We start from the raw sequence: 10,981 nt of genomic DNA, 5'->3' as shown, positions 1-10,981 counted from the left end.
ATGTCAATCCAGAAATCTGTTTGTAAAAGAAATCAGTGTGAAACCATCAGTGATATACAATAAACAAATGTATCACAAAATTCACTAAGTTTCCAAATCAATACAAATTACTGCACAGCAATTACAATGGCAGTACACAATAGAGTGGTTGTACAGCATTCAATGGCAGTATATAATATGACGTATTTCGCATTCATTTGCTGTGAAACTACTTCTGGTCGCAATACTAGGGGAGGATGCCCCTTCAGATGCCACCACAAAGAGGAAAGCAGCAGGGTATAATCGTGACAGGGGGAACCTCGAAGAGGATGCCCCTTCAGATGCCACCACAGAGAGGAAAGCAGCAGGGTATAATCGTGACAGGGGGGACCTCGAAGAGGATGCCCCTTCAGATGCCACCACAAAGAGGAAAGCAGCAGGGTCTAATCGTGGCAGGGGGGACCTCGAAGAGGATGCCCCCCCCCCCCCCCCCCTGGCACGGCTGTCACATCAGCAGCACAACATATGATACAGAGAAAACACAATTACAATGGCAGTACACAATAGAGTGGTTGTACAGCATTACAATGGCAGTACACAATATAGTGGTGGTACAGCATTACAATGGCAGTACACAATAGAGTGGTAGTACAGCATTACAATGGCAGTACACAATAGAGTGGTAGTACAGCATTACAATGGCAGTACACAATAGAGTGGTAGTACAGCATTACAATGGCAGTACACAATATAGTGGTGGTACAGCATTACAATGGCAGTACACAATAGAGTGGTAGTACAGCATTACAATGGCAGTACACAATAGAGTGGTAGTACAGCATTACAATGGCAGTACACAATAGAGTGGTTGTACAGCATTACAATGGCAGTACACAATAGAGTGGTAGTACAGCATTACAATGGCAGTACACAATATAGTGGTGGTACAGCATTACAATGGCAGTACACAATAGAGTGGTAGTACAGCATTACAATGGCAGTACACAATAGAGTGGTAGTACAGCATTACAATGGCAGTACACAATAGAGTGGTAGTACAGCATTACAATGGCAGTACACAATAGAGTGGTAGTACAGCATTACAATGGCAGTACACAATAGAGTGGTGGTACAGCATTACAATGGCAGTACACAATAGAGTGGTAGTACAGCATTACAATGGCAGTACACAATAGAGTGGTAGTACAGCATTACAATGGCAGTACACAATAGAGTGGTAGTACAGCATTACAATGGCAGTACACAATAGAGTGGTTGTACAGCATTACAATGGCAGTACATAATAGAGTGGTTGTACAGCATTACAATGGCAGTACACAATAGAGTGGTAGTACAGCATTACAATGGCAGTACACAATAGAGTGGTAGTACAGCATTACAATGGCAGTACACAATAGAGTGGTTGTACAGCATTACAATGGCAGTACACAATAGAGTGGTTGTACAGCATTACAATGGCAGTACACAATAGAGTGGTAGTACAGCATTACAATGGCAGTACACAATAGAGTGGTAGTACAGCATTACAATGGCAGTACACAATAGAGTGGTAGTACAGCATTACAATGGCAGTACACAATAGAGTGGTAGTACAGCATTACAATAGCAGTACACAATAGAGTGGTAGTACAGCATTACAATGGCAGTACACAATAGAGTGGTAGTACAGCATTACAATGACAGTACACAATAGAGTGGTAGTACAGCAATTACAGTGACAGTACACAATAGAGTGGTGGTACAGCATTACAATGGCAGTACACAATAGAGTGGTGGTACAGCATTACAATGGCAGTACACAATAGAGTGGTAGTACAGCATTACAATGGCAGTACACAATAGAGTGGTAGTACAGCATTACAATGGCAGTACACAATAGAGTGGTAGTACAGCATTACAATGGCAGTACACAATAGAGTGGTGGTACAGCATTACAATGGCAGTACACAATAGAGTGGTAGTACAGCATTACAATGGCAGTACACAATAGAGTGGTAGTACAGCATTACAATGGCAGTACACAATAGAGTGGTAGTACAGCATTACAATGGCAGTACACAATAGAGTGGTTGTACAGCATTACAATGGCAGTACACAATAGAGTGGTTGTACAGCATTACAATGGCAGTACACAATAGAGTGGTAGTACAGCATTACAATGGCAGTACACAATAGAGTGGTAGTACAGCATTACAATGGCAGTACACAATAGAGTGGTTGTACAGCATTACAATGGCAGTACACAATAGAGTGGTTGTACAGCATTACAATGGCAGTACACAATAGAGTGGTAGTACAGCATTACAATGGCAGTACACAATAGAGTGGTAGTACAGCATTACAATGGCAGTACACAATAGAGTGGTAGTACAGCATTACAATGGCAGTACACAATAGAGTGGTAGTACAGCATTACAATAGCAGTACACAATAGAGTGGTAGTACAGCATTACAATGGCAGTACACAATAGAGTGGTAGTACAGCATTACAATGACAGTACACAATAGAGTGGTAGTACAGCAATTACAGTGACAGTACACAATAGAGTGGTGGTACAGCATTACAATGGCAGTACACAATAGAGTGGTTGTACAGCATTACAATGGCAGTACACAATAGAGTGGTAGTACAGCAATTACAGTGACAGTACACAATAGAGTGGTGGTACAGCATTACAATGGCAGTACACAATAGAGTGGTGGTACAGCATTACAATGGCAGTACACAATAGAGTGGTTGTACAGCATTACAATGGCAGTACACAATAGAGTGGTGGTACAGCAATTACAGTGACAGTACACAATAGAGTGGTGGTACAGCATTACAATGGCAGTACACAATAGAGTGGTGGTACAGCATTACAATGGCAGTACACAATAGAGTGGTTGTACAGCATTACAATGGCAGTACACAATAGAGTGGTAGTACAGCAATTACAGTGACAGTACACAATAGAGTGGTGGTACAGCATTACAATGGCAGTACACAATAGAGTGGTGGTACAGCATTACAATGGCAGTACACAATAGAGTGGTAGTACAGCATTACAATGGCAGTACACAATAGAGTGGTTGTACAGCATTACAATGGCAGTACACAATAGAGTGGTAGTACAGCAATTACAGTGACAGTACACAATAGAGTGGTGGTACAGCATTACAATGGCAGTACACAATAGAGTGGTGGTACAGCATTACAATGGCAGTACACAATAGAGTGGTTGTACAGCATTACAATGGCAGTACACAATAGAGTGGTAGTACAGCAATTACAGTGACAGTACACAATAGAGTGGTGGTACAGCATTACAATGGCAGTACACAATAGAGTGGTGGTACAGCATTACAATGGCAGTACACAATAGAGTGGTAGTACAGCATTACAATGGCAGTACACAATAGAGTGGTAGTACAGCAATTACAGTGACAGTACACAATAGAGTGGTGGTACAGCATTACAATGGCAGTACACAATAGAGTGGTTGTACAGCATTACAATGGCAGTACACAATAGAGTGGTAGTACAGCAATTACAGTGACAGTACACAATAGAGTGGTGGTACAGCATTACAATGGCAGTACACAATAGAGTGGTGGTACAGCATTACAATGGCAGTACACAATAGAGTGGTGGTACAATATTCAATGGTAATATATAACATGATGGCAGTGGGCAGTGTCAAATACAAACATACAGTGTTGATAGCAACAGGCTGTGATAATAGTATATATTTACTCAGCAGTACTCAAGCTTCCGAAACAGGGGTAACCTCCCCAAACCCCTACATCCCATTTCCCCTACAGCTTAAGACAACAAAGTTCACGGTCCATGGCACTGCTAATCCCTAGTCTGTTACCTATTTCATACAGTGGAACAACCCAAGAAACACGAATAGATTGAGATAAATATTTAATTACGATTACGATATTATTCAAAATTCATAATACATTATAATAAAATGTTCATTTTTCAAAATTCATAATACATTATAATAAATTTCATCTCAAATGTTCAGTGCACTCTTTATCCCAGCCTGAGGAGATGGCCAACCGCATCTTAAACCTGCATTGGGGATTTCACCTCTCTATTCAACTCGTCCTTCAGGCGGCAGAGACGGTTCTCCACCTCTCTGTACACTCTCTTCCTGGCTCTTGGAGCTGCTAAAAACTTAGCTCGTTCTGCCTGTTCCACCTTCCTGACTACCTCCACAAATCGGTAGATGTTGGGATGTTGGTGAGGGAGACCTCGGTTGAGTCGGTTGTGAAAGCCTTCAAGGCTGTTGTTCGTCCTGGGACCTGTAATACCGTGATGGTTCCACAGTGGTAGGGGGAATCGTGCTCCGTGGTCGACCCAGGTAGTGACGATGTAGTCGTTGAAGGCGACAGCTCTTAGTACATCTGGTGTGTTGTCCATTACGTCAATCCACGTGTCCTGGATCTTGTTCTGGGGGAGTAGGGGTAGGCCAGCTGCTCTTCTTATCCACTTGCAGACTTCAGGATCTTCTCGATACGCGACAGCTAGTCCCAGATCCTGGACCTTCCTCCATATAGCCTGGCAGTAATGGAAGAAACATCCCTTCACATCGGCAGTAAGAAACACGACTTTGACAGCACGAATAGCAGCCATTGGCTGAAGTCTGTCTGGATGCATGACACAGTCCAGGGCAGGCAGTGAACGTTCCATCCATGTATAGAATCTCAGATGACTGCAAGGCCTCTAGACTCTCTAGACTGCCAAACGCCAGAATCTTGTCATCATTACCGTCTTGTTTCTTCCTATTGTTATTTTCGTAATTTCTAAAAATTGTCTTCTCATCATACAGGCATCTTTCATTACACTTACATTAATTCTTCTTTTTTTAAACTTTCCTTTAAGTCCCCTTATCCCCTAAAGCTCTGCCCCTTTCATTTCTACTACCTCTACTCCAGACCTTAATCTCTCCTTTAGGTGAGTTCATAATGCCAGACAGGTAAATGCCGTGTGTTGTTTTAACTAATTGTAGGGGAACTGGGTTGTTGGGGAAATGGGATGTAGGGGTTTTAGGAGATAACCGAGACAGGCCTAGGCTGGGATTCAGGGGTAATGAGCTTTGTTTCGGAGCAATGAATCCCCCACAAACAATCTTGTTTAACTGATTGATTTCCTAATGCGTGAAACAGCATTATGCGCTACGACATTATGTACCTACTCTGTTGTATTAATCAGATTATGCACTGACCACCCACAGTTTGTAAAGGATGTGGATGTAAATTCAGCAGTTGAAATATCGATTAATAAATAAAGATTACAAAACCCTTTTCCAGAATCAGAAATCATAAATCTCTGATGTATCACCAAAGGTTGTAGCTGCTGGAATATTGCTCGACTTGGAGGGAGTGGGAGAGTGAGTGAGTGTGGTTTGGGCAATATTCCAACAATATCATGGCGAAGGACAACAGAAATGGGCTTCACACATTCTAACCATGTGGGACATCGAGCCGGGGCCCTCGGCATGACACGATATGAAGGGAAAGTTGAAGTCATCCCTCATGTCACACAATCTTGTGGTACGTTTTGTGTCACCCTGAAACAATATGCATACTTCTGAATAGTAAACAGATGAGGCGAGGTTACTGATCTCCTCAATGGGTGGGTAAGTCGGTGATCATCAATATATCTGACGCTCAAAGAGCAAGTCTCATGAGTAGGTACAGAATTGGATCGTGCACATTGTTAATATAAATATCAGCAAAGACAAGATACTTTGTGGATGACAACTTCTTTACTCTATTCGGTACAGATCCTTATACCCTCGACTCTCTTGTTTGAGACCGGTATAAGGATGTTAAGGTACCAGTGTAATTGACTATATTATAGCCTCTTCTCCATTATTTGACAATGTTGCAGACTTTGGTGTAGAATCTAGATCAGATTCAGTTCACCTTCCAGTTACTATGACATTAAAAGTACCTGAAACACACCAACCCTCAAACCCAAGGAATGATCAGGCTACTAAATCTTTCAAGTTTGTCTGGAATATTGACAAATCACAAAATTTTAGAGATCAACTCTTTTCTGACCAAGTTCAAGATTTACTTGATAAATCAGTAAATACCGCATTGTCCAATATTGATGTAAGTATTAATTACTTAGTGGATGCCTTGAAATTAGCGGGCTCAGACATGCAAAAAAAGGTTAGAAATCCAAAGCTTAGTCAATTGTGTAAATGGTATGATGCAGGATGTGAGGGTCTTAAAAAGAAAAGATGTAGGGCACTAAATAAATTCAGGAGATGTAAAGATAAGGACTCACTTAGAGAATATCATAACATAAGAAACAAATATATAGCTGTGTGCAAAGAAAAGAAACAAGAATATTTACATGATAAGCAACAATCCTTAGAAAATAACATTCATGACTCTAAACTATTTTGGTCAGAACTGAAAAGTCTAAGCAAACATCAAAAGACAAATAATATCAACATTAAGGATTGGTACATTTACTTTAAAGAATTATTTACTTTCACAGATACTGATCAGAGCCCTGAAAATCAGTTCCAGGAGTCACAAGATAATACTCAGACTCAAACAGATACTCAGTTTGCAAATGATATACTGGATTCCCCTATTACCAGAGATGAGATTTTAGAGAGTATACACCATCTTAAATGCAACAAATCACCAGGAATGGATCAGATTATTCCCGAGTTTTTTAAACGTTCCTCAGATATCATTGTACCTTACCTTGAACTTATATTTAATGTTATATTAGAAAATGGAACATTTCCAGATGCATGGTCAATAGGGATAATTGTGCCAATACATAAACAAGGTGATCTAAATAATATAAACAATTACACAGGTATTTCACTGCTAAGTATTTTTGGTAAACTATTCACAAACATAATAAATAAAAGGTTAGTGTTTTGGGCAGATACCCTCGACAAAATCAATGAAGAACAAGCTGGATTTAGAGAGGGCTATTCAACTATTGACAACATTTTTATCCTTCAAGTTTTAGTTAACAAATACCTCAGTGTCAAGGGTGGGAAACTTTATGTGCTCTTCGTTGACTTTGCCAAGGCATTTGACTCAGTGCAGAGACATAAACTATGGAACCTTTTAAGATCACATGGCCTCAGCTTTAAGATGAACAAACTATTGGGTAGCATTTACGAGAATATTAAGGTGTGTGTGCGAAACAATAATGAGATTTCAGAAACATTTATTAGTCAGTTAGGAGTAAGACAAGGATGCATCTTAAGCCCATTTCTCTTTACTTTTTTCATAAATGAACTGGCTGTGCAAATAAATACCAACTGTAATTATGGTGTTCAGCTCCATCCAGATATTACAAAGATATTTTTACTTTTATTTGCAGATGATATTGCTCTCTTTTCGTCAACAATCAAAGGACTGCAGTGTCAAATTAATGAACTTGTAAGTTACTGCAATAAATGGAAGCTAACAGTTAACATGAGTAAAACAAAAGTTTTGGTATTTAAGAATGGAGGTCATTTAGCAAGTAAAGAATATTGGTCCTTCAAAGGACAAAAAATAGAAACTACAGGATTTTATAAATATCTGGGTGTTTACTTCAGTAGAAACTTGTCATGGCATAAACATTTGTATCAAGCTGCTTTACAAGCAAGAAAGGTCTTTGTAAGTATCCATAAGAGTTTGAAAGTTTTAGAAACCATTTCTCATCAATCTTTTTTTTAAATATTTGATATAAAGATACTCCCCATTTTGTTGTATGGGGCAGAAGTCTGGGGTTTACAGCACTTTGATGCCATAGAAAGGATTCATTTATATGTTTGCAAAAAGTATTTAGGTGTTAAAATAAACACTTCCAGCTTGGTGGTGTATGGGGAATGTGGAAGATTCCCTCTCTATGTATATTCAAATATAAAAGTTATTAAATACTGGCTGAGACTCATTGACATGCCCTCATATGGATTGCCAAAAAAGTGTTATAATATGATGATAGTTTATGATAATAATGGGAAAAGAAACTGGGTTACAGGTGTTAGAGAATTACTTTTCAGTTGTGGCTTTGGTGATATTTGGCAAAACCAAAATGTGTATTCCAAACCAATGTTTATACTTTCATTAACCCAGAGATTAAAGGATATTTATTTACAATCTTGGACTGCATCATTGACTCTAACAAACAAATGCTTTTATTACAAAATGTTTAAATCAGAAATAATTATGTAAGATTATTTATCAAAAGTTAATGTTAAAAAATTTCGAACGGCTCTTTCACGTTTTAGATGTTCTTCTCACGACCTTTTAATAGAAACAGGGCGCTATGTAAACATTCCTCGTGAAGAATGAATCTGTAATCTATGTAGTTTAAACTCAGTAGAAGATGAATTTCATTTCTTACTTGTATGTCCAGTGTATTTACACCTTAGAGAAAAATACCTGCAAGCTTATTATTACAGGTACCCTAATATTATTAAATTTGTTACATTGCTGTCAAACACAAAAAGAAGTATCTTACAAAATGTGCCCATGTTCATATATTATGCCTCTTTATACCAACAGAACCTTATGAAAGAATAATCTTAGCTGCTTGGTATTAGGAAACTATTGTGTATATACATTAAGTACATATTTATAGATATTTGCCATCTGAATAAACTACAAACAAAAGAGTTAGAAATGGTATTAAACTACTAGGCTGTCATATGATATTGTGGGACGTGATATTACAAATGGTTAAGTGTAGTTATATGTATATGAAATGATATGATGTGACATGACATGATGTGATATGATATGAAGTGATGTGGTGTGATATGATACATGAGGGGATATGATGCAATATATTATGTGTATTATAGAAATTGTGTAAATACTTTTTTTTAGTGTACATATTATATGGCTTGCGGTCTTCCAGTGTTGAATAAATATTGATTAATTGATATGAAATAAATTGGCATGGAATGACATGGCATTATATGGTATGATATGATAAGATATGATGGGACAAGCTATGACATTGCTAATGTGCTGTGTGATATGACATGTTGAAATGTGATACAATATAGTTGTGATATATGGTACGATGGTATGTATAGTATGTTATGATAATGTTATATGAAATAATACTATATAGTATGATCTTATAATAATGATACAATATGATATGATGTTATAGAATATGTTGTATGATATAACAAGTTGTGATATGGTAATATAGAAATTATGAAATTACAGGGTATGGTATTGTACTGAATGTGTGAAATTATGTGACTGCGTTGAAATGCAAGGTGGAATGACGTGAGGTGATCTGGTGAGATATGTACATAAACTGTATAAAACTGTATATTCTTCAACTTGTACTATAGGCCTGTGGCCTCTTCAGTATGTGAAATAAAGATTAGATATATTAAGGAACATCGCATCATAATAGAATAAATAAGTTGTCATCCATAAAATATCTTGTCTTCACAGCTACTTATCAAATTCTAAAAATGCCAATCTGAGTGCAAATATAGTATTCAAAACTTTGAAAGCGGCGCGTTAATATGGTAAATTTTCACTTTAGTCCTGTCTATCAAATTCTAGATAGAGGATAGAGGTCCCATATATGATCTCAGTTTGAGGTCCTCCAAAAGTACAGACTTGATCTAAAGACGTATATAGATATATGTCTTTGCTTGAGCCTGCAACAACCTCGGCCCCTCCGTTCGCGGTCCTAGTCGACTACACACGTTTCGCGGAACCTCAATGCTTGACCAAAATTAGATGGGTAATAAGAAAATAGCGTAAAACAGGCGAAATCGTCCCCAAAACGAACAAAAGTCATCAGAAGATGACAATCCCTCGGCCCCCACAGATTCGAAAGCACAAATCATCTGACTGTCACATTAAGTCAAACTTGATGAGAGTATTTCTCTCTAATCTGTCTGTCCGTATACAAGAGTAGTGGAATTCCATGGAATTGGGATTCTGAACTTTGTTTTTCTATGTCAGATACACACCAATATGAACAGTCAAAATCAAAGTTGTTGCCATGGAAACATAATTCTTCTTTTTTCTAAACACCCCTAAGTAGCAAAAGGCAAACTGGTCTTTTTGTGTGCAAAGTGTCATGAAAGAATACCTATCAGTTTTGGAGATATGGTCTGGACAAACACACGTCATATTCACAACCTTTACATTATACTCCATTTAAAACATTGTAAATTTAAACCTGATAGCAACTCAATGCAGTGCGTCTGGTTTAACAAATACTGAGGAAACTTCAATGGTCTGTTGTAAAGTGGATATCCTCGCCATATGTTACTAATTACTTTATAACGTCACTGACGTGGTTGCTGCACACTAATGAGGCAATGCTGGTAATAAAACGCAGTTATTTTACCAAACCATTGAAATAAATGCTAATTTTTTGTCAATATGGTAATCTTCCATTTATCTAATCCCGAACAAGCAGAAGCGTATGAAACAGGATCAATCTTATCCTTGCCACACGATTGGTTTGTTGGTTAGTTTGTTGTTGCACTCAGCAATATTCCAGCTATATGACGGCGGTCTGTAAATAATCGAGTCTGGACCAGACAATCCAGTGATTAATATCATGAGTATCGATCCACGCAATTGGGATCGATGACATGCATCAACCAAGTCCCGTTAGTCGCCTTTTACTACAAGCATAGTCGTCTTTTACGGCAAGCATGGGTTTCTGAAGACCTATTCTACCCCGGAATCTTCACGGGTCTGCCACACACGATGTCAAGGGTAATGGAATCATGTCATCCATGAACGACATTTACGATTATTTCACACGTTAGAAAATACATGAAAACGATGGCCATGTTCACAGACCTCCGTCATATATGTTCAAAGTGACTTAAAAGTTCTTTGTTTCATGACCTGCGAAATATATTTCAATTTAGTTTGGCGGCTAAATTATACCTACATTTCAAACGTTTGTCATATAGGCCTCGGATGACACGTTGATTTCCAAACATGCATAAATGTGGGA

The 10,981-nt window shown here is 38.3% G+C and overlaps 1 protein-coding gene across 1 annotated transcript; it reads right to left on the bottom strand.

Moving 5' to 3' along the window:
• Positions 1–4,057: 4,057 nt before the first annotated feature.
• LOC125383669 lies at positions 4,058–4,684 on the bottom strand. Its single transcript, XM_048402371.1, has one exon. It carries the CDS (start codon positions 4,682–4,684, stop codon positions 4,058–4,060), a length of 627 nt encoding a protein of 208 aa, XP_048258328.1.
• Positions 4,685–10,981: the final 6,297 nt, after the last annotated feature.

This window comes from Haliotis rufescens, unplaced genomic scaffold, assembly GCF_023055435.1.
Source record: "Haliotis rufescens isolate VD_foot unplaced genomic scaffold, xgHalRufe1.0.p SCAF_26, whole genome shotgun sequence".
NCBI classification, from domain to species: Eukaryota; Metazoa; Mollusca; class Gastropoda; order Lepetellida; family Haliotidae; genus Haliotis; species Haliotis rufescens.
This window is presented reverse-complemented; position numbering and strand designations above follow the sequence as displayed.